This window comes from Calidris pugnax, unplaced genomic scaffold (assembly GCF_001431845.1).
Source record: "Calidris pugnax isolate Ruff unplaced genomic scaffold, ASM143184v1 scaffold17, whole genome shotgun sequence".
Taxonomy (NCBI): domain Eukaryota; kingdom Metazoa; phylum Chordata; class Aves; order Charadriiformes; family Scolopacidae; genus Calidris; species Calidris pugnax.
In genome coordinates, this window is record NW_015090794.1 from 6,978,129 (window position 1) to 7,003,006 (window position 24,878).

Here is a 24,878-nt window from a genome sequence, read left to right on the forward strand (position 1 = left end):
GGGGGTGAGGGGGAAGGGTGGTGGTGTGTGTGCAGGGAATGAAGCCAAATATGCATTTGATCTGACGTATGGAAGTGTCCACTGATTTCAGAGGAAAAGAATTAGTTGTGTTATTCAACATTCCTTCCTTACTTGACCAGTACTTATTCCCTAGACACTTGCTAGAATATAAACAATTAGTCCACAGAATTTCAGAAGATGCCAGATGTCCTTCAGAGTGTACAAACCTGTTTTGCAGGCTGTTGCACATATAAATTGTGTAAACTCAAACACCACATTTTTAACAGGGCTAGTAGTTTGTTTTTCCACTTAGGAACAGCTGGTACTCAAAACAAAACCTAAGTGGAATCACGATAATTATGCTGGCTGAATATCTGCTGCAATATAAATGGTCACATTCTCTTGAGGTTTTGAAGCATTATAAAACCTTTTCTTGTTTAAATATCTTTTGCATCAAAATGTTCAGAATAAATATACTAGCTCTTGATTTAAAAAATACTAAAAGCTTTTCTTATTGAGAACCACCCATGCAAATCCACCATTACATCATGACTGACTTAAATTATCAAAGCACTGCTTAGAAAATAAGAGGCTGGACCACCTCAGGGTTAATAAACATGTGGGGACTGGGGTGGAGAGAAACCGGCTCCCCCACAGTGGCAGTTCTACTTGTTCTTGTGCTGCCTTCCAGCTCTTGTCAGACCCTTTGCTGAGTCAGCTTCTCTCATTAAATTTAGCAACAGAACAATCCACTTTCTTTCTCCTCCTGGGTAACTTAGATGAATCAACTCTTAGGAGGTGTTTGACAAATGCCGGAGCTGGTATGAAGTAAGAATGGGGAACAGGACTTCTTTAGCGAGAGCGAGCTGTTCACATCTTAAAGGATCTCGAGGTAGATTCACCGCTGGTTGGCAGCCTGTGGGAAGTCAATGCTACAGCAGTGAAATGGAGGCCCCCATTCATATGATATTAGGAATAGTATTCTGTACTTCAGTAGTAACTTTCATCCAAGGTTCTCACAAGCACTCCACACCCTAGCAGATATACCTACAAAATACCAATGTTTTAGTTATGTGAACTGAAGCAGAAAAGAAAGACACATTTCCCTAGCAGGCTTCAAACAGGGTAAGAGCTTCAAGCAGTTAAAAGCTCACCACCAACTGGTAAGCTTATTAAACTCCATGAAATAGCAGCAGTCTAAGGAGGAAGGAGAGTGGTTTTAGGGTGCTGGATTATGAGCTGTTTGACTCAGTTTACCCTGAGATCAGATAAGTTCCTGAGCTGCTGAAAAATGGGAAAGAAAGTATTTGGATGAGATTGGGAGGAGCAGGAAAGGAATAATAATCTGGTGTGGCAGCAAGCTGAAATTCAACTGACGCACTGTGAGCCATGCCCTGAAATTTAAAGGTATTCAAATATGTATATTAGCTACGCACTTAAATGAGTAGCCTGATATTTAGAATTGCTTTGAAGTCAGAATGAGCCTTCAAAAAACAAAGCCAAAATAACAAGTTTTTTTACCTAGGAGGAAGAAAAGAGTTACAAGAAAAGACAGAGTTAAAAGAAAAATACAGGAAACTGCTCAGCTGTGAAAGTGTTGTTCTAGAAGCATAGGTCTTTATCTGAGGCTTATGTGAAGGAACAATCTCAAAAGACATTCCAGAAATTAAGTTTAGCATTACTTAGAAGAAGCAGCTAGAGTTAAATGAGTCCAGAAAGCTTTTTCAGAAAACATGGACTAAGGCTGTACTTAAGTACAAGCAATGTACCTCTCCTGAAGGGAGGCTGTGTAAGAGTTTTTCTTAATTCCCTTTCATAATATTAATGAGGCCTGACACAGAATTTAAAATACTGAACTAGTTTAAGTTTGATTAGGTGTCAGGAGATTATAAATTAATGTTCTTAAACTCTCGCAAATTCTTTTTCCAGGTAATCTGTGGAGAGCTAGTGTGTGTCTAGCTGAGAACCAGAGAACAAAAAACACACTATGTTTTGGCCATCATGGCATTTTCAAGAGCCAAGTCTTTCCTAAACTTTGCTGCTGTTCCTGCATGCATAAGTGAATTATAAAGAGGCTTTTATATTTGCACAAGACCATGTATAATTCAAACTAAGATATCTTGATCCGGAAACATCTTTTCACCGATTTGTTTTTTCTAACCCTGCTATTTAACAAATGCTGTCTCTGACCTATTTTTCTCCCTCTGCTGGACACTCACATAATTACTGTATTTGTGTCGTCTTACATTCCTGTAGTTTAAGATATTTGATTCAAAAAGATTAAAATAAAAGTCTTCTTTGGTTTTCCAAATGTAGCACCACAACATAAGCCCTCTTCCACAGTCTGGTTGTGGAATTACTCTAAGCTCACAAAGGGGCACCATCAAAGGAATTAGTAATTTAACTCTTACATGTCTCATTGTGGGTTAGTGATGAGTAGTTCTGAGCCAGATTTTTCTTCTTGAGGTCTCCAATCTAGAGTTAAAGCCTTTCCTTTGGAGCAGTTAAAGCATGTAGCATAGGTTTCAAAAAAAGACATAAAATTAATTGTTTTTACTGTAGATAGCAGAAGAAATATATGGATCCATACATCAAAATACCAGTTTATATTTCTCTTTGTCTATCTCTTTACCTCTCAAATACTTCATATGTTCAACTTGTTGTTTTCCAAGGCAATCATCTATCTCTCACTTCTGTATATATACACAACCTTTCTTTCTCTTGCTTGTATATCTCTAGAAAGACAGACTGAAATGTCTTCTTGTTCACAAGTGACCTTTTCACCCTTTTTCCAGGTGACTTTAATTGGAGGCTCAGAGTTCTCAGCTGTGTGATATGTTGCATAGTTAGCCTGTTGGTCAGATTTGGAAAATCTGTAAGTTGGGTGCTGCTGAGTTTTTTGTTCAAGGTGCCTCTCTCTGAATGCATATTTGTTGCAGTTTACTCCTTACACGGAATTTCTTCTGTGTTTTTGATACTATGAGCCTCTAGACTGATAAATAGGAGGGGGAGAGTGGTTTAAGTAAGTAGTTTTGCTGTCAAAACTATTTGTTATATTTGGGAGTTTTTGCTATCAAAGCTCGAAATAAACAAAGATCGGGGTTAGGTGTGTGCATTGTGAGGAATCTAGGCATAGTTTATAGACCTTATGACAGTTTAAAATGTAAATAGCAAAAGGATTGCTTAATGTGGAAGGAATGTGCTGAGCAAAGAACGCACATCCAAGGAAGGGAAGAATGAGATCACTTTAATGATGTGTACAGTGACTCCATTAGTCTTGGAAAGGTTAGAGACTGGGGGGAATCTATTTAGAAGAAAGGCAGAGACTGTGTGATTTTAGAGATCTGAAAGCCAGGTGTAGGGTTGGTGGGAGGAGGCATCATGTCAGTTAAGTTACTGAAGCAGCTGAAAAGAAATCCTGTTTAGTACAATCTAGACCTGTTCAACTCGTCTTATGTTTTTATCTTGGTTAGCAACATTTTCATTGGAAAATTAACCTTCTGCTTTGTTAGAGTAAATTGTTTTCACCTATAAATCTGTTGGATGTGGAGAGTAAATATTACAAGTCTAAGTAGATTCTCTGGAAGTAATAAATGGAAACAGAGGATATTTCAGCTCCCTGAGACAAATCTGAGGCTCCCAGGGGCTGGGATGCAGAGTTGATTGAGCAACAATGATAACTTTTAAGTGCTGGATCCTCAGGAGATGTTCTTCCACTGGCTGTAAGCTAGTATTGTTCTAATAGGAGACAAGTACCAGAGCGAATTTGCAATTCCAGATACCATCAAATTGTTGGTCTTGTAGCTTGATATAGAGGTAAAAAAAGTGCAGAAAAGGTGGCTAGAATTTTAAGTGGGAGTCTAATACAGATGCAGAAGGCGAGTTCCAGCTATCAAACAGAATTCAGCTGTATCTCATATAATTTTTCTAGATTGCAATAAAGAATGTTTTTGTAAGACAATGAAAATGTCAAACTTAGCACTGAAAATATCAATGCAGAGTATGTAACATGCTGTTTATTCACACCCATTCTTACTGCAGTGACTCCCTGACATGGAGAAGCTCAGAGCTGCCACATCCACTGTTGGGTTCTATAACATCTCTAGGCCAGATCTCCTGCCTTATACATGTGGTAAGAGTTTTATAACACTTAAGTTTCCTATGCAAACTTTTGCATGCTGGCTGGCTGTCTCCAGGGAGGTGGGAATGGAAGAGTAGTTCCATGTGGGATTTTCATGTGCTTTCTTTTACCCTTCTTAATTTTCCAGAATTCCAGTTGAGGGAGCGTTTTGTCCATTAGAGATCCCTAAAGATTTTAATTTTTGGTAATGATTAAACCAAAATGACATTATTGTTATGAAGAAAGAATAACAGTGTCATGGGATTTTTAAAGCTGTTCTTCGATAGCTAGTTAACATGTTAACATTGTTGCAGAAAATAATTACTTCATTATGGAATGGTGAGAATGAAATAGTGAGCTTGTTTCTAAATAGGACTAATTACTCCAAAATTGTTCTGTGCCAGTACTTTTATTCCAGAGAAGGCAATTTGCTTGGGGAATTATTCTGGAATAGGAATGGCTAAATAATTACAATTTTCCTCCTGTCTTGAGAGAGAGCACATGTTGGCGCTGTGATTCTGTACATGGGAATTTGAAATGAAGCAATTGTGTGTTACCTAAACTCATCCACAAACACTGAATGCCTAGGGAATTTGGTTAAAATTAGCAGAAGAAAAATTCTTGTTAGACTTTAGTGTATGCCAAGGACTTCACATCATTCTTAGATGTTCATGCACATTTATTTTTGCCGTAACTGTTACTCCTGTTGGCATTATACCACTGATTAGTTTTAGTTTGTTTTGTCCATCTGCAGTGTCACTAAAATAGTAGTATGTGGGAGATTATTTTTACAACACATAATGTAAGTGCTTACATTAAGAAATGAAGAAAAAAAATAAGTTTACATTCTGTAAAAACTATTGCACCAACATAAAAATGTCACTGGCATTCTAACAAGTAGTAGCTTAATCCAAACTTGCTCACACAATTACTGTTTCATGCGTTGTCCTTAGTAGTTACATAACTATGTTGGCACATGTGGAACATCAAACAAATGAAGAGGTATCTTCTTTCCCCAAAGGGTTTATAGTCCATTAACACTGCTTTTCTCTGCCATGCACTTAGTTTTTTCCATAACTTTGTTCCTAGCTAAGCAAACTTTGAATGTACTAAGGGATACAGGAGTTCTCTGAATTTTAGTTGACAATGTTTACACTATTTTTATTGTAATTGCTATTTTTAAGGAATGTTTTTCTCTTCAGTTGTTTTCTTCTTTAATCTTTTTTGGAAATACTAAATGTAGCAACAGCAAGATCCCTCTTTTCAAAGCAGTGATCTAATTAAAATGTGCTGAACCAAACAGGCAAAATCTACATTTTTCTTGATTTTGCACTGTGCTCAAATGACATTAAACAATATTGTGTCTAAAAAGAGTATTGTTCTGTGCAGCTTGTAAAAGTTAATGAACAAGATGAATCCTTTAATAACCCCTTCCTTTTGTTATTAGCAGTGTGTACGCCATTCCTAGAACAGCTTATCTTCTCCCAGCTGTACAGTTAAAGCATACACTTAACAAAAGATGGATTTCTGAAAATAGTCGCTTCAGAAAGTTTTAACACTTTTTTAGGAGATAACTTTCTGTAAGACTGCTGTTCCTTGAAATGCAGTAACTTTTGGGAAGAAAAGGTGGTGGGTGTTTTTGATCTCACAGATTTCTAGGATTATTGTGATGAGGTGATTTATAAGGGACTTTTTTTCTCTGGATTTTTTCTGTAAGTAGCTTTAGAGAATTGGAGAGGACTCAGACCAAGCCTATACTATAAGACTTGATGGTGTAGGTCAGATGGGAAAAAAAATTACACGTGCTACCCAGGAGAGCTATGCCAGCATAAAATGACCAATGTAGAAGCAACTATACAGCCAGAAGAATTCCTTTGTCAGCCTAGCTAATGTTGTTTGTGAAGGGAATGTAATAGTCCTAGCAGAAAACTCTCTTTTTCTTGGGAAGTGCTATGCAATTATGCCAACAGAATTTCTGAAGTACAGTCAGACAAAAAAGCTGGCCCAAGCGTGAACAGAGAAACCCTACAGCAGTGTGAGAACTAAGCTTTGTTGTTGAAGTTATGTGTGGTACATAGACCTTAAGCTACTGTTCTGAGAGATGAATTTCAATCTTTATGTTTAATTATTGACATAATAGTATTACTTTCTTTGGTTTTCTGTTCAGAGTTTTCATTTTATCATTTCAGTGTTGAAACTCATAATAGCTTTTTTCAAATTACATAGTCAAAGATAAAATTCTCCTTCGCTTTTTCATGTGACTAATTTCTGTCACATAAGTAATACCAATTTATCACATGTTAAAAATTGGCACTGACAAGGATTTCTGAAAGTCTTAGGCTTCTCCAGATGTTTAGGGAAACCAGAAGTCAAATTTGGGTTCATGGCAGGAAATGCTCTGGCTGAATGCTCAGTGCTGGGTATGCCAAAGCAACTGTAACTCTTGGTCTTATGTGATAGGAGGTTGTTAATCGTGTGTGTGTGTACAGCTTCAAAATACTGCCTCCTGGTATGTGCTCTGCTGGTACCTACATGTGCTCCCTTTTTCAGTAAAAATTTGATTACTTGAAATCCTGTTCAGTAGTTTGATATCCTAGTAGAAATGTCAGTATGATAAAATCATTATTCTAAACAACAAATAGATGTGTTAGTGCTTCCAGATGTAGATTTGAAGTTCAGACAGGAGTTGGCAGTGGTTGAGAATCACCTTATGAGAGCATTCTGGTCTTTATAAATTGTCCCTGGGTGTCACTCTTGAGTCAAACTGAAACATTTTAGAAACAAATATGAGAATTGTTTTTCCTTTTCTTTTTTCTGTTTTTTCTGCAGTTTACACTTTTCTTCTTAAATTTATTTCCCATTACTCTCCATAATGATTCTATGATCTCAGCGCCATCAGGCCAGCTTAACTTGTCTGAATTATATTACTCTTACAGGATATCTTGGGGAGTTTTTGAGCTTAAGTTACAGTAATGTAACTGCAGAAATACTTTCCTGGCAACACTTTGTGGATTTACAGTTAAATGACTGATTATTATATTTAATAAAACCTTTCTTATTTTGTACAACTCTACTGATTTCTGTCATCCTTTTGGAGCAAAATCAAGTGACAAGGAGAAAGCATTTATTAGCAGCAACATGTAACTCTATGTGGAAAGCCAGTCCAAGCCCTGTAAATCCCATAACTGAAAAAAAAGGCTGAAGTGTAACTTCACTGGTAAACAAGCCATCTATTTATTATTCCCTAAAGGGAAATATCACTGTAGGAGAACTATCAGTATCTGGTCATCTCAGACTTTTTTTTTTGTGTGTGTGTGTACAGTCTACATATAACAAAATAGCGTGCTACTTAGAGGATTTAACGTGTATTATCCAAGGCAGTGGATAAATTATTAACATAACATAACTACAGTTTCTAAGTAACAATATCTTTATCTTAATGTCACTTAACGACTTTATTTTTAATGGTTCTCATTTTTGTTTCATTGGTTGGTTGCATCCAATGCTCTACTTTATAAACAGCTTCTGAACTCGGGTATTACATCTCTCATTAAAGCCAGTTGGTATAATACATTTCTCCCAATGAAATGCTGAAAGGTTTGGGGTTTTTTTTTAGTATTAACTTCCTCCTATGAAAATTACTCAAAAATGAAGGTTGCACAAGAATCCTGTTAAGATAGAAAATGTCTTCCTTACTCCTCAACTCATCATTTGCCCAAATCTGTTTTATTGCAAGTGCCATCACAAATCTACATAATAATTATAAAATATATTTTCTGTGCACTGCACCAAATAATCCTTTGTTGAATGGGTTCGCTTTTTCTGGCACAGTTTGAGATTTGTTTGTAAGAGTGAACACCACAGTGTTTTAGTGATTTGAGAAACAGTTATGTTGGATTAATTTTTGCTTTGAGAATAAATATTTGCAGTATGCTTTTTAGAGGCATGGGCAGACAAGAAATGATCCCCCAAAATGTCATTTCAAAACTGCTCTCTCTAGATACTTCTCTTCAGAAGTTCTGGGGAATTTCATGTGGTCAGTGAAAACAGCAGGTAAACCACAGGACATAGATTTTGAAATAATGTGTCTTTTAGATGTTTAGCAAGGTCTGTCACTGGGAATTATTTCTTATCAAGATCTTCTGATTACATGCTTGCTTTCAGATGCTTGAGAAGTCAGACTTTTGAATGCTGAGATGTGCAGAAAACATAGGAAACCAGCCATGACAACTGTAATTCTTCATAGTTTTTCTAACATTTGTCGCCGCTGTTTTGTGATTACATACATCAATAAAACTGTATATATCTAAGGAGAAAAGACTGTGACTTTTATGGTGGTTTATATGAATGACACATTAGAGACCCTTTACTATCATGGTTCCCCAGTTTCCTATGTGTGAAAAATGTATTGCTTAATAATCAAGGATTTGTGTTTTGGAGCATATCTATCAAAATAATTCATTTATCTCTAAAGGCTGTAAGGCTTGGGAAATAATAGTCCAACTCTAGGAGGGAAACTGTTACTACAAGAGACAGAAGTATTCTCCAGAGCTCTGGTGAAATGAACTGTATTTAGCTTTTTACTTGAGGGGAGGCTCCCTAGAGTTTGATTGAAAAGATGAGACTTCTTTGTATTTACTTCTGTGTCTTACGATAAATGTGTTTGAACTCTAACTAGACACATCGGAGAATCTGCCACAATATCTTATGATCCCATCCACACAATAGCAAATAATTAGACACAATTTCTGCTCTACTTAGAGTTTGACAGGACTTTTAAAACTAAGACATTGGTGCATGTTTTTGTACTTCTGTGGTGGACTTAGTTTCACATCCCACTGGGTGATCAGCTGTTTATCTTTTTTCTGTTCTGTTTCTGGCTTTTTTTTTCCAGGCTGTAGGGAGTAAAACTCTATGAATTGACTGGATTAACAAATTAAAGCTGCTTGCCATGTGGTCAGGTAAGCCCCAGAGTCCTTCTTTGTGCTTCAGAACACTGTAGAGTGAAGAGCAGGACTATCCCTTTCACTAACACCAAGACGTTTAATCAGCTTTGCTGTATATAAGCTAACCACATCTTTGGTGACCTGCAGATCAGTCTGATTAATTAGACATGAATCATCTTTGTGCTCAAATAGTCTGATTTGGAATATAGCTTTTAAGCTAACATTTGAGCGACAAAATATTTTAGGAATCACAATATTAACACTTGTGAGTATCATACAGCAGATGTATTAAAGTCCAATGACAGCATGCTGTTTTGGAGAGAGAGCTATTTTGCATACACAAGAAAAGCCATTGCCAATAAGTAAAAACAGATGCCCCCCTTCTGGACTGGAAAAGAGAGGAAAGAATTTAATAGCAAAAATAAAGTAGTTGTGAAGACTCTAATAATACTAATTACAGTAGGAGTTATATCCCGTAGTTCCTTTCATTAACAAGGAACTGTTAATGTCTCACAGAGTCTCACAAGTTGTCTCACAAAGTAATCTCAAGTCTTAGACTCCTCTCTTTAATATTTTTCCCAGAAGTCCTGTATTTGGGTCATACCTACTGGGAGCCATCTCTGCCTCAAGGTGAAGCTATTTGTGTAGCATCAATAGATCATCTTAAAAATGTTCCACATAACAGCACTGAATTTACAATATGCCTTGAAATCTCTATTTATTTGTTTTATTATTATTTGTTCTATGCAATTTCTTCAAAACTGTTTAGTGTTGCTCTGTCAAAAAGTGTGCAGGAAGGGGAAAGAATGTGCATTGCCTGGAGGACGCAAGAATGTAGAAAGTTACTATCCTCTGCCAGCTCCCACGGCCCCTCTCAACTGCTTTGTATTACCAGTGTCATCCTCAACAAGAGCAGCAGTTATAGATTCTTTTTACTGAACATATAAAGAACTTAGTTACTTTTTCACAAATATTAGTTGTTAAACCTGCTTGAGAAAAGTGATGTTGATTTAATGAAGTGAGTTTCAAACTCAGAAATAGTGTGTCTTACACCTCACTGAAATGGTATTCTTTTTTTTTTTTTTTTTAAGGATCATCCAGAAAGATACTATGATCTGGAAAGGAAAACATAGGCCCACATCATGAACTTATAACTCGTTTCATCAGGCAGATTTGGACCAGGTCAGGCTACATTACACTTGAATTATTAAGACAGTTGTTTGAAAAATTCTTGAGTGGTGTTTTGAGAGCCATCTGCTTTTCTATAAATGATCCTAATATCTGCTGCATAATAGTATCTTGTGGAATGTAACTTACGTGTAAATTATCAATGGTTTATTTTTCTTCGCTTTAGTAGAGCACAGGAGCATTTGATTTGCAACTTCATTTTGAACCTCAGAATAATCTGAGCTATAGAACTGGTCATCTTTTCAGAAGGTTCTTTAAGAGTGTCACTTTACATTTCAGAAGTGAAATTTGTAAGTTCCAGGGATGAAATCATGTCTGTATCAACTGCACCAGAGAAAGTATTCTTAATGTCGAGTGTTAATTTAAATGGCTGTTGTGTTGACGACTTCAGTATGTTTTCCCTGGAATTTAAAAATCCCATTCAGGTATAGCAATGGTGGGCATAGAGAAAATAGTGTTTGAAATAAATATACTTGCACAATTCAGTCAAAAGTCAATAAAAGAAACCCCAGTGTCACTATCATACTTAAAAAAAATAAAACAAAAAAAAAAGAGGCAAGAAAACGAATAAAATCAGCTGAAACAAAGACAGACCTGGAAAAAAAAAAGTGTGAAACCGATTAAGGTTCATTCATCTATTATAGTGCACACGTGATTTCCCTAGGTTACTAAAATAATGTTAGAAGCATTCAGCAGCTGTGATATAGTGTGAAAGTTTTGGAATTTGAGAGCTGTCAGTTTCATAAGGAATTCATTACAGTAAAGACTGTACCTGTCCCGCAGATGTGTAGTGGTGGAACCAGCTGCAGAAAACAAGTGTAGAATTAGTCAGCTGGTCCCTTTCTGAAATAATAAGGGGTCTAGTACAAGTTATAGATATGAATATAAAAATGCAAGAACGATGGGAAGTTGCAGCAGAGGAAATATTCCGTGTCAGTAAAAATAGAGAGCATTTAACTGAAGTCAATGGAATTATGTTGATAAAAGATTAAAGCATTGGACCCAGCTTGTCTATCCTGAAATTCACTTATTGTACCTGTGGATACCATGAAGGTACTTTCATTAATATCTGCCGTCTTCAGATCACAGTTGAATATGTGATTGTGCTTTCCATGATTGAAAAGGCTAAACAGCATCTTAAAAGCAAAACCTCAATTACTCTATGCATAAGCTTTCAAATGATGCTTCATCAGAAATAGGAGTGATATTCTAGTGATAACGTAGGTTCCGTGCCCTGGAGTGTGACTGTATGAAGCAAGTCAGAACCAGTTTTATGACTTCAGCATCAGCATTGACTTCCTGTTGAAATTTTTGGCATCACCCATGGTATGCATCTGTATTTTCTTTCATCACACCTAAATCAGATTTTGTCAATTCCTGTTTATCCACTAATCTTGATCAGGGAGAAAAGCCTGTAATAGAAAGCCTGCAGCTGTGCACCTGGCCTGCAGAAACAAGTGCAGAAGCCACAATAAGCAGTTCCATCTGCTAGAGACGAGAGTACAGATTGCTGTTAGACTATTCCACTAAAAACAGGTTGTGTATTCCCACGTGATGCATTTTGTTGGAAAATAAGTCTCATACGTAGTAATATGGTATGAAATGACAATTCCTTATACAATATTTTTCCTTTCTCTTTCTGTAGACAAAAAGGCAACTAACTTAATTATGTCAAGGAGAAATTTAACTATAAATAAGCCTGTAATTCTAATCTATCTGTAGCAACGACACTGGATAGAGTCAGTTATTACAACTTGCTAGGTATTACTGGTTAACTTTGTATTTAAAAAAAATTCTATTAGATTAAAAAAAATCAAGATATAAGTAAGCTGTGTAAATTATTTTCATTGTGGCAGTTTGTTATCAAAGGGTTCTTTTTTACTGGGGGAAGAGCAAATGCATTTTCAGAAATGTTACACTCGCTGCATATACACAGACAACTCTATGCATGCTCAGCATGGGCCATCACCTGGCTGGGAAGGAGGTGCCATATATGTTCTACCACAAGAATGAAATCTATGGCCCACCTATTTTTCTATACTGGGTACCACAGTTTTAGTGCAGTGACAGTTCTGCGTTATGGAAAAATAAGGGAAAAATGTAGGTAATGTTTTGATTCAAAATATTAAAATATTTATATAGTTCTTCTCTCACGCTTAGACCTATAACTATCTAAAACTCCCAAAATGAACCAAGCAAAAAAGACAATAAAAATCTAATAGACTAGATCGACTAATTCGGAATTCAAGAGCAATGTCCCAGTAACTGCATCTATAGATTTTGTCTTTCTGTTATAAGTGCCTTAGATGTAATTTGTACAACACAATTATGAAGTAAGATACAATCTTATTAAATTTCTCCTATAACTATCTAAAACTCCCAAAATGAACCAAGCAAAAAAGACAATAAAAATCTAATAGACTAGATCGACTAATTCGGAATTCAAGAGCAATGTCCCAGTAACTGCATCTATAGATTTTGTCTTTCTGTTATAAGTGCCTTAGATGTAATTTGTACAACACAATTATGAAGTAAGTGTTGAACTTTAACAATATTTTATTTAAAATCAGAAAGCAATTCGTTTACATAAAGTAATTCTTTCATCATCTATGTGTTCTAAATGTTATTGTCTATCCAGGGAAACAAGTACGAAGGAAGGTGTCTGAAGCTGCAGAATGAGCCAGTGGCAAACCTAGAAACTGAATTGGTTGTATCTTGTTACTGTGATGCCTCCTGCCTCTGGTTTTTTGCGTCTTAGGCTCCTTGGACTGGGACAAAAAGAACAAAAAGTAAGCATGGCATAGTTTGCATATTACAGGGAAACATAATTAGTGCTGCCCATCACCATGAAAAAACTCACAAAATTCTAAAGAAAAGAACAAGCATTGTGAACTCCTGGTTTGAGATCTTCTTGCTTTCCTACAGTTTGTAATGTATAGCACCTGTTCAAGAAATGTCTTCTATAAATAACTATTTTCTGTTTCAGACAAAATTTACATTGAAAATTATCTTGGTGCAGCTGTTCAGTTTTTCTACAATTGTGAATTGCCAAAAAAGGAGCAGTAGTTCCTTGGGGGCCTCAGAGTTAAATCCTTTTTATTTAACATGTTACTATGTAGTGGAGCTGTGCTTGAAGTCTATTATTGCTAGCTGTTCTAAGATTTGCAAACACTGAGAACTGAAAAGCCCTTTGTAGATGATCCTCACTCTTTTGCGATTTCTGTGGCTTTCCAGTTCTATAATTACTGACCCTGATGGCACACTGCCCCAAAAATGAATACTTTGATAATTTGCTGCTCTCTTGTAAGCCTTGTCATCTTCGATGCTCTAGTTCACCGCCACCTTCATGTGAAAACTACTGTGATAAGAGTAAGTAATATTTCTGCAATCCTTTGTGGCTGTGCTGGGCATTTTAATGTTGTGTTTTACATAGAATTTTAATCATAAACACTTAAAGAAATCTAGAACCTGGATAGAGTTTGTCAGAATAATATATGGGCTCAAAAATACTAAAGATTTTTGAGACACAGGACACAGAGTGTCCTGTACGAGTATGTGTGTTAACAAGAGGAAAATTTTAAAGCTCTCAAGCTTCACTTGAGCTGTCACTCAATAGAAACTGCTCCTTTGACAGAGAAGTTCTATGTGTTGAATGTGTTTACTGTTCATTGTTTATTGTTTACAATTTATGTAATGGATCTCTTACTTCATAAGGTACTGATTCCAGTGGAGTTCTTTGGATTTGCTTGGGCTTAGTAATTTTAATGCTCACTCTGTTCACCTTAATGGTCCTATTTAAACGGAAGCACCTGAAGCAACTAAAAGAAAAACTGCAAAACACAGGTGAATAAATAAGATTCTTTATCAAATAATTTTAGATCATTGTATATTTGTATTGTATATTTTAGCTTCTCTTACCATATAATTTGTATTCCAGATTCTAATAACTGTCTTTGTTGGATTGCTCTGTAGTCCTCAAATAGTCTCAATGAAGTTAAAGTTATTAGGGAATAAAATATCCAGATGATAACTTGTTAAAAGCATATTTATAATGTTAAAAGCAGCATTCTCTCTTTGTTGATTCTGGATCATGTCAGGATTGTTTTGTTGCCTATTCATAACTAGCTTACTTGCTGATGTTTGAGAAATCATTTATGAACCCTCAGTAGCAAAATATCTTTATAAGGGTTTCATCCTCTTCGCATTGAATGCAAAAGTAATTCTACCCAGGTAGAGGATACAGTCAATATTAGCTTTCCATCTTATAAGACATTAAATAATTTTACTTGATATTCTAGCCTGAGAGAAACGTATTTGGAATGTGGAAAAAAAAAAAAAATTACGTTTAAAAAATAGTAATATCTGTAGAGTGTTCAGCCAATAAATAGCAACTGATTAGAAAATGTGTGTTAGATTAATTAAATGATTATCCTGAAGTATAGGGAGTATGTTGTCATAGAACAGAAGATTATTATATATAGATACCTCTTTAAAATTTCACTACATCTTAAAACTTTCACTAAGGTTAGGAACATAATGAAATTTGGATCTTAAATTTGTATAAATTGTATGTCTGGTAAAGCATGATGTATGTACTAAATTAACTTGTGTATATTTACAGAATCTTCTGTGGAGCTGAATAATACCCTGGAGGCTAATACAGAAAGCAGTGTGAATACAGAAGGAATTAGACACTCCCTTCAAAGTGAAACAATAATGTATTCAGTGGAAGAATGCACTTGCAGTGACTGTGGCTTGGTAAAACCTCAGACTGGCTCTGAAACTTCATTTCCACTACCAGCTACAGAAGAAGGACCTACTGTTCTAGTTACCACAAAATCTTTTGATTATTGCAACTATATTCTGGGTGCCGGGTGACTATGAGAGAAGTATATTTTTACTGTATAAAAATAAATTCCAGTATAGTTATTGATTTTAATATTTGCAGTCAGTGGAAAAAGCTAGTACATCTTCCTTACAGATCTTCCATTGAGCTTTTGTTAATATTGTCATATTATTTCTAATTCTAGTATCTTTTTGGTCAAGTATTTCTACATTTTTCTCAGGTACTAGTTATTGGAATTTTTAATTTCTGAAAGTCGCTACATAGGATGGCTTTTTCTGCCTTTAGAGATTGTATATACTTACACTGGATATATACTAACCCATCAATAAGCAAGGTTGCAAATATATATTTTATGTTAAACCCAGATCTTGTGCCAAAAATTGCTTGATGGTACACAAGGAACGTTCCAAGAGGCAGAAAGGAAAACCTACATTATGACCCCAGTCTTCTGAAGAATAATTTCAAATAGCCCCTGAGAAGCTTGAAATAGCAATGTTCTAGTGATGAATACCTGTGTATAGAGTCCTCCCCAGCTCAGATATTATCTCTGGGTCACACTAAGGGAGGTTGTGGTGTCATGGAGCACTGTATCTGCAATCTCAATGTATTTCCTAATGGTGCAGATTTTTCCTTAAGTGCCAAGCATTTTTCAGACTGTATTCTATAAAGGTTTCTTTCTAATTTACAGATTTTTTTACTTACTCTTGTGTCATGGTTTTGGCTGGGATGGACTTTACTTTCTTGCTGGCAGCTGGTGCGGGGTTATGGTTCGGAATTTGGTTTGGGAATAGTGTCGATAGCGCACTGATGTTTTTGATTGTCACTAAGCCCTCGAGGCCTTTTCTGCTCCTCACACCACCCCGTCAGCAAGTGGGCTGGGGGTGCACAAGAAGTTGGGAGGGGACACAGCCAGGACAGGTGACCCCAACTGATCAAAGGAATTATTCCATACCATGAGATGTCATGCTCAGTATATAAAGCTGGAGGAAGAAAGGGGGGATGTCCTTCTTTGAAGTAAAATAGATGTTCAGAGTGATGCTGTTTGTCTTCCCAAGTAACCGTTATGTATGATGGAGTCCTGCTTACCTGGAGATGCTGAACATCTGCAGCTGAAGGGAAGCAGTGAATTCCTTGTTTTGGTTTGCTTGCGTGTGTGGCTTTTGCTTTACTGTATATATTATACCTATTATTTGAGTTTTTTCCCCGCTTTTATTCTTCTGATTCTCTCCCCCATCCCAGCTGGGGCCGGGGGGGAAAATGGCTGTGTGGTCCTAGCTGCTGGCTGGGGTTAAACCACCATACCCTTTTTATATGTACAAGGACTGCTGATTAGATATAGGCATACTGGCTGCCGTGTAACCTAAATTTCCTGGACAACTGCAACAACAGCAGAAGCAACAGCATTTTTATTTGTAGATAACTTTGTATTTCAGATTCTTGGATGAATGTGGAACTAAAATGTTTTAAGACTAGTAAATTACTGCACAAAATCTACCACTGACCAGTATTACAGCATCTTTAGGAGGGTGGCCATGAAGCCTGGGCCAGTTATGAGTTACCTGTGTAGGTCTGGCCACATGCAGCCACATTTCTGCAATAGGCCTCCAGATTTATTACATTTATTGTTATTATCGAGGAAGTATGGTGCAGTTCGTGGCAAGCACACAGCAAACACAAACCAGCAAGATGATGCCTTAAAACAGGTTTACAACATTTACGAAAATTACTTTGTTACTTTGCTTTTTTTTTTTATTTTTTTAATTAGAGGTGTCACAATTTCTGTACCGGTTTTTTGAAACATGACCCTTTGGGGACTTGCAGCTTAGGCAGCACGTGTACAGAACGCTTTATCTCCGTTTCCCTCATCTGTCATTCGCCCGGTTTTCCTTCACTTCCCCCTTAGAATTACTCCTCCGTGAAGCGAGAAGGTGGTCGCCACCGGCTTTCCCGGCGGGGTCCTTGCTGCGGGCCGGGGCCAGCGCCGCCGCCGTGAGGGAGCCCACAGCTTCCCGCCTTTTTCCCGGCGGGGGCCGCGCCCGTGAGGGGAGGCGGCGCAGCGAGACCTGGCCCGGGCCGCGGCCTCCGGAGCGCTCTCCGCCGCCGTCGCGGAGCGCTGTTTACCTTCCGGGGCGGCGGGGCGGCGTTCCGGGGCGGAGCGTATGCGCTGGCCGGCCCGGCTCTGGGCTGTGCGGGAGGAGGGAGCGGGTCCGGCGGACGGAGGGTGAGAGCCCCGCGGCCACCATGAGTGGTGAGTGGAGGGCTCGGGCGGGGCCCTCTCCGCTACCGGGGCGCGCTCGGCGGGGCCGCCGGGTGTCTGAGGCGCTGTCGGGGGCTGGCGCGGGCAGAGTTCGCCCGGGGGGTCCCTGTCGCCTGCTCGGTCAGGTGTGGCCTGTCCCCCGCGGGCCGAGGGCCCTTCCTCCCCTCATACTTCGCCGTGGGGCTGGGGGCGGTGGGCCTGGGGAAGCCCAGGAGACTTCGGCCTCTCTGGCCCCGCAGAGCCGGGTAGGGCTCAGCCCTGCACCACCACACCCCCCTCCTCATTTTGGCTCCCCAAAAGCGGTGTTTTACTTCATTTTAAACCCCAAAGCCTGCCCTTGAGTGTGACACTGGCCCACAGCACGAGTGGTGCTGATCTCGGGAACCTCCATTGCCTCAACCGTGTAAAACCACAGGAAATATTCCTGAGAAAATAAATGAACAAGAGAAAACAGTAATTAGAAAAAAAAAAATAGGTAAAATAACACGAACTTACTAATGTGCAGTTGGTGAGAGAGGTGAGGAGCGTGACTAGTGGAAAAAGCGGTTCCTTCCAGCATTTAGGGTTTATCGTCGCTGTTTCTCTAACTCGGTCCTGAGGAGGATGTGTTGGTTGGGGGTGTGTTCGTTTCTGGTCTCCATGTTACAGTGGACGTAAATCCTGAGGTTTTTGAGGTGTTTGTGAGGGGAAGTATTTAAAAGCTTTGCGTGAGAGCTGGGACCCATAAACTTTAGAACTGGAAGCGTAGCCACTTGAACAGGCCAGCAGGGAGAGTTATTTGTTGGAATGAAGGAATAAATTTGAATGGATTTTTCCTGTAACTTAGTATGTCTTAAAGCACATGGGCAAGGGTTGGTTGGTTTGTTTGTTTTTTAAGAAGGTGCTTTAGTAAATGCTTTCATGTGTCTGCTTATACAGCTTCAGTAATGGAAGTTGCAGACAACATTCTGCACCTGAAAATTAGATTGTGTGTTTTTCTCCCACCCTGATTTAATATGTGGTGAGATATGTTGCTGAAGATAGCAGGAAAAAAAACTGGAGAGTTAACTGGAGTAACTACATGATCCATGTTTTATGGATAGCAATGATTTCTGAAAATGAAACCAAAAATGAAAATGAAAGCACTTAAATTGTATTTTTCTCTGTTTTGTTCTTATTTTTGTGGTAAGAAGAAAACAAAAGATTTTATGGAAAAAGAGATAAGGAAAAGGAAAGATTATTGTGGGGAAAACTGTTAATTAGCATAGTGAAGAATGCAAGTAACAGATCTTTCAAACCATGGAAAAAGAAATTTTCTCCAATGTTTCAGATCTTGACACGGTACAGATTAATTCTGAAGTTTTTAAGAGTCAGTATTTTCATATGGAAAACTTGAGCATTTCAATGATGAATTCAATCTGGGGCTAGCCTTGTGGAAATATGTGCAAATTGGAGCCTAAATCTTCCTACGAGATTGATCTTTGGGAGCTCTGAATTCTATGACTCAAAAGGGCAAGGTGGCACCCCTTATGGCATAAAGCCTCATCATGTTATTTCTCATCAAGTAGTTATTTCTAATACCTTCAGTCATCTTTTTTTTTTTTTTTTTAAACAATGAAGAGATACGGATTTATGAGGAGAGAAGAACATTTAATTACTTAAGATAGAATAATGCCTAAGGTGACATTAAGGCTAGTAGTTCAATTGCGTGGGTAACCTACCCATGTGTAGCCTTTGCCAAGACCTATGTGACTCTTGCAACAACTTTGATGAGACAGTAAGATACAGTTTTGCGCTTCGCCAAACATTGCTGTTATACGGTACTGTGCAGTATATTTCCAGAATAATGTAAGTGGAACAGATCTGGACATTAGATCTGGAAACAATTCTTCTCAGAAGGAGTGGTCAGACACTGGAATAGGCTGCCCAGGGAGGTGGTTGAGTCACCATCCCTGAATGTGTTTAAGAGTCTTTTGGATGCGGTGTTGGGGGATATTGTGTAGGAGAGAACTTTGTAGAGTAGGGTTGATGGTTGGACTCGATGATCCCAAGGGTCTTTTCCAACCTGAATGATTCTATGATTCTATGATCAAGACAGAGAAATGTGTATCATTATTATGCTTGTTTCAGATAAAGGAGATCGGTAATGTTAACATCATCAGAGTTAACTATGTCCTTTTCTTAGTGACTGTAACAGCACTGTCTACACTTACTTTCCTGTCCAATTTAGCCCTTAAAAGTAAAAGGGCTGTTACTAAAATATAGGTAGAAGAACCTTTTTTCCCTATTGGCTATAATTATTTTTGACGTATATTTTTTTGGCTACCATGTATTTCTATTGGATGTGAAGTTAACTTCCTGTTGATTGAGCATTACTTTAATATTACTAATGCTACTTACTAATTACATGCTCATGTCTTATTGGACAGTGTTGAATAGGCTAAACTTCAGAGGCAAGTAACATGAAGATACTAGATTTATGTACTTGTCTAGAATTAGTGTTGTTGTCACTTGTTTAATGACAGTTTCAAAAACCATAAAAATGCAGTGAATTCAGGATAAGGCAGTAGAATCATAACAAAATAGTACAAGGCAGTATTTAAATTAGGCTTGTGTTGGTTTTATCTTAAACTTGTACCCTCAGAACCTGTACTAGAGCAAGTAAAAGGAATTGCAGTCTGAAATTTTGCTTACAAGACTTCAAGGAGTATGTAAGAGCAATCTGAGGTTTGTTTTTTTCTTAAGCTGGATGTCACGTGCTGTAGCTATAAAGAATTGGATGAAAATCCTGTTTTCCTGTGCTTGTATAGTCAGTTTTCTTCTGCTGTAGGTGTGGCTATTTCTGTCAGGGTACAGAGAGAAGTTTGTTTTAAAAATAGGAAAGCATGACCATGAAAAACAAAAAATGACAAGGGTCACAAGGGCAGGTGCAGTACCTGAGCCTATTTTTAACCCTTTTTGACTGAGTAGATGTTGATGGGAGGACTCTCTTTAAGTTTCTTAGTTTTTGCAGCCTTATACTTATGTTTTCCAATTATTTTTAGACTCGGGTGAACTTTCTTTTTTATTGCAATACTCTATATAGAGCCTTTCTTCTGAGTAATGTTGTTTTTATGCATTTTATGTTTTGTATTTGTATGTGTGTTACTGCAGTTTTTAGCACTATTCTGAATCAGTAGAAGGGTATTTTGGTTAGTTTGTAATACACTGTTAGTCTTTAAATCAACTAGAATTAATCACACTTGAATGGTGCTCTTACTGAAAATATGCTTTTTTTAAAGAACTAGTTTAGAGAATGAAGACTGTAAGAGAGCAAAATCTTATATAGAGTTGGTAGAGATTTATTTTTGCTTTCCATCTACTTGAAAACATTGCTAAATAGTACATGTTCTAAGCTTATCACAAAGAATAATATATCCTCTGCTTGAAAAAATGCACAATCTTTCAATTTTTACAAAATGTTAGAATTTGTGAATATTCATCTACCTGCAAAATTTTTATGTGAAGCACAGCAGTAGAAAAATTCTCAAGACATGCATTGAGCAGAAGCCTCGGCCAGCCCTCAGTATAGACATTGTGTTAATGGTGCAGGTGATCTGAACTGCTCTGGAAATTATTGGTAGTGATCGTGTGATCACCTGTAATTGTTATTAGTACAAATTTACAAGTAAAATAAAGACAAATACACTTTATACCGCACTCGGTGTAAATTTAGGGCTGTTTGACATCACATGCTTTAGTCTTTTAGCTGATAGTTATGAGCTGTAGGTTTTCTGCATTTATGCTGTTTTTTATATTGTTCACAGTCTGGAATCTAGTTACAATTTCTGTGTTATGAAATAGATACAAAGAAGCCAGAGATGTGAATTTTGAAACTAATATGTGTTGCATTTGGAAGACAAACTTAACCCACGTGTGTATTTGATAGGTGCTTTTCAGGTCGTGAAATCATTAATTACATGCATATGTTCTGAAGTAGCCTCAAACTGTTAGTGTAAAGAGAAATGTTGCATTGTGCCTGTTCTTGCAGGTATGTGGGTAGCATAAGATTGTAGAAGAACTGAGTTTTGAAACAGTAGAGAAAATCTGCAGGTTTGTATATATTCAGTGTCACTTGCATGAAGGGTTCTACTAGAGGTTGGGAGATAATTGTTTTCCTTATTTTACAGTTATGTGATTTATTATAAGGCATTTGGATGCATAGGCATGTGTCTCCGTTTTTGGCAATGCATGCGTGGTAAGAACACTGAATATAATTTAATAGAATTGTAATCTCTGAAGGACCTCAAAGCAGAGTAATAGGGATTATGTGAATTTAATCTTATCTTCAGAGTGGCATAACTGGCATAGTTGCTTGGAAGTTAACACCTACTTGGTATGGGCTTTGTTTCTGGAGTCCTTTACTAGCATTGAGTGTTGTTTACTACTTCACCTGAGTTTGCACGCACCAGAGTATTTGACTAACAGAACCAAACCTCATACATCACATGTCAGCACAGTTTGAGTCAGAGTTCAAAATAGGAAGTGTAACTTCTTGAAAATCCACTATAATCAGCTAAATAAGCATTGCAAACCTTAGTTAGCTAGCAGCTACATTTGCACGCTTTTCCTATTGTTTTCTTTATTCCACACTATTATAGATTTACTGTGGCGTTTTGTTCTCCTAATCCTGTATTTGAGATGAAACAAAGCAGAATAATTTCAGAAGAGTAAATTCTGTTCCTTCCTGCTGGTTTAAGAGCAAACTGCTTGGATTTGGATTATGAAGACAGGAAATTCTGGGACTGAGACCCCACAGTGTTGGGCAGCAAGAGGAAGAGACATATCTTTGGTGTCTTTGCTATTTACGAGAGGGTTTATTGTGTGATGTTTGATTTTCAGTATCTCAAGAAACTTGCTCATGCAGAGTTTTGATAACTGGCTTTCAGTCTATGCATATATTAGTTGTATATTCTTTTAGAGGAAGAGTAGAGAGACTTTAATTCCAGAGGGGTCACAGAGGTTTTTGAAGGATAATTTGAACTGAAGCTCAGAATAAGGAAATGATAGAGGTGATGTAGGTTAATTAAACAATAAATTATATACCTATTAATGGGAGTTTATAAAGCATATTCTGACAAGCAACGTGTTATGCTGTTTGTTATTGAAATGATTGAGAAGAGATTGCATAGTTGCTTGTATAGGAACAAACTAGATTTTGTAGGCGTTAATCAAGAAGAATTATGTTGGTAGTTAGATTTTAAGGGATTTACTGTAACAATTGCTTTCTGTTCATCTGACTTACAACACTTTATTCAGTAAAGTTGTTTGACAGTAAGAAGATATTCTTGCCGTCTCTTCCTAATTTTCCATTCTTTTCTTGTGCTATAATGATATACTACCCTGGTGGTTGTCCCAGTCTGAACATTTATGGAGTTGCAGTGTGAGTTCCGTCCTACACCTAAATCAACCAACCAACCAACAAAAAAAAAATTTAAAAAATCTTAAACTAGGTCAGTTCAAGGCTTTCAACATGGCCCCACAGGTGGTTGTGCTAAGAAGCTGGGCGCAAGCTGTGCTGATTGTGCACAATTATACTATATTTGCTATTGCTGCAATATACCTTATATCATGAAACCAAAATCTTACTAAAGTAAAACTCTAGATGATATTTTAAATAGTATTCCTGCATGTTAGAGAAAGGCTACTGGGAACCTCAAACCAGACTTATACTGCATCATTTTACTTAGAGAAAATATGTTAATAAATTTAATGGAATAATTGGCGTGGGAAGAAAGTTTTAAGGGTCCTGGTGTTGGCCCAAGTGTATTTTTCTTTAAAAAGCCATGTATTTTAAAATTACATGCATTTGTTGAATTTCAGGTTCACAAAACAATGACACTAAAAGACAGTTTCTTCTAGAGCGGCTGCTGGATGCAGTTAAACAGGTGAGAAATCTGATCCATATTTCTACAGTGTACTTACTCTGAGTTGTCAGTACTAGCAGGAACTGTCTTTGCCCTTTTCTCTCCTCTCTACTGGACAAAGAAATTTTGGCTTTCACTCAGTGCTACTGAGTTTTTGTGTCTGCCAGGAAACAACTATTGTGCAGTATTTGTTTAAAATTCTTAGTCTTGGCAGATAATATTTGCATTATTTTTATATATATTGTAAATATATATGATAATACAGAACTTACATTATAAACATATAGATTTGTAATACTGATGTGACTGAACTAAATTGTGGTGTACTGCAAAGGCTAAATTGGTCAACATTTTACAGTAGCAGCTCTTTCTTTACACTAGGATTTTAGTGAATGTTTAAAATACAGGTAAAGATGGGATTTATTTACGTATATGTGCCTTGCATCAATACGAAGTTCAGCAAGTAGAATTTCATAGACTGGATTCAATTTAGTAAAGCACTTTGTAGTTGCAGGCTGCGTTTGCCTATCCTTTATTTTGTACTGCTTCCTTTTTTTTGTAATGATTTTGTTTCTTATATAGAAATATTTCAGAATATTTAGTTTGTTAGTATAATAAAAAATTCTTAAAATCTGTTTATTGCAGTGTCAAATACGATTTGGAGGAAGAAAAGAAATTGCTTCAGACTCCGATAGCAGGTAAAATAGTCTAAGAAACTTCTAACATGCTTAGATTATGTATCATAATGACATAAAATGTATGGCACAAAATACTTGACACACTCAAAAAACCCCCAGTTCCTTTTGTTTATACAAACACTGACATGTTAAGTATTTGACACTTAACAAAGACTGTTCTCCAAAGTTACATGTGTTTAAGTGGCTGCAGAGTTTGTGACAAAGCATTGAATTCTGAGCTCTGAACACCAGATTGGGAGAACCTATCCTCCCTAAACCCACTTTTATAATGAATGCATGTTTATTGCCAATAGACCTGTGTTTTGTGAAGCCTGACACTTCAGTGTCAAGTCTATTTAGTGCATAGGAATGAAAATTTTCTTGATGACTATTTTTTCTTATTCCTGACATGTTTTTCTTTTTTTTTTCTGTATGAGAAGTTGTTCCATTTTATTAATGTAAGTCAAAAATGTAATTTAATTCCTATTAGTTGCATTTGTTGTTTAATATGGCATATTGGTTTCTAAGGCATGTGAGAAGATGACTGGCAGACAGAAATTGCAGTGCTTTCTGTATCCTATTGAGTCCTTCTCAGAATCTGTTCTACCAAAGAATCTCGGATAAATAAAACACCAGGATTAAATGCAGTTGTCAAACTTTTTCTCATGTCCTTGAATTTTGACTCTGCCTTTTGGGAAGAAGTAAATTATCTATTGACCATTTATAAACAATGCATAAAATTCTCTCCAGTCCCTTCCCACTGCAGTCTTTGAGAACATGTCTAATGATGTGGTTTCATGACTCCGGGAAAGCCAACATGACAATTCATTGCTACTGAAGGGGTAGGAGGAGTTTATGTTGCTCCTCAATGTCCCAGACTTAACTACTACTCCTTTCCACCACCTTTGTAAGCCATGCCTGGTGATCATCCACTCCCCTCTGAATCAATTTAATAAAAG

General features: G+C 37.2%; 2 protein-coding genes across 3 annotated transcripts in view; both read left to right on the forward strand.

Annotated features, from left to right (window-relative positions):
* TNFRSF17 (tumor necrosis factor receptor superfamily member 17) overlaps positions 1-15,748 on the forward strand; it is an 18,216-nt gene extending 2,468 nt beyond the window's left edge. Inside the window, exons 2-8 of one of the 2 annotated variants that reach the window (XM_014936246.1) lie at positions 4,042-4,132; positions 9,015-9,081; positions 10,158-10,248; positions 12,893-13,043; positions 13,489-13,623; positions 13,969-14,097; positions 14,876-15,748. In XM_014936246.1, the coding sequence (XP_014791732.1) occupies positions 13,509-13,623; positions 13,969-14,097; positions 14,876-15,132 (501 nt within the window). In that variant the 5' untranslated portion in view covers positions 4,042-4,132; positions 9,015-9,081; positions 10,158-10,248; positions 12,893-13,043; positions 13,489-13,508 and the 3' untranslated portion in view covers positions 15,133-15,748. Of the gene's footprint in view, positions 1-4,041; positions 4,133-9,014; positions 9,082-10,157; positions 10,249-12,690; positions 13,044-13,488; positions 13,624-13,968; positions 14,098-14,875 lie in introns of those variants that run through there. The other variant, XM_014936245.1, reaches the window with a different exon arrangement.
* A 78-nt stretch (positions 15,749-15,826) lies between these two features.
* The window catches only part of SNX29 (sorting nexin 29), a 128,157-nt gene continuing 119,105 nt past the window's right edge, over positions 15,827-24,878 (forward strand). The window contains exons 1-4 of the mRNA XM_014936206.1: positions 15,827-15,970; positions 16,922-17,348; positions 23,199-23,263; positions 23,888-23,940. Coding sequence (XP_014791692.1) covers positions 15,827-15,970; positions 16,922-17,348; positions 23,199-23,263; positions 23,888-23,940 — 689 coding nt within the window. The remainder of the gene's footprint in view (positions 15,971-16,921; positions 17,349-23,198; positions 23,264-23,887; positions 23,941-24,878) is intronic.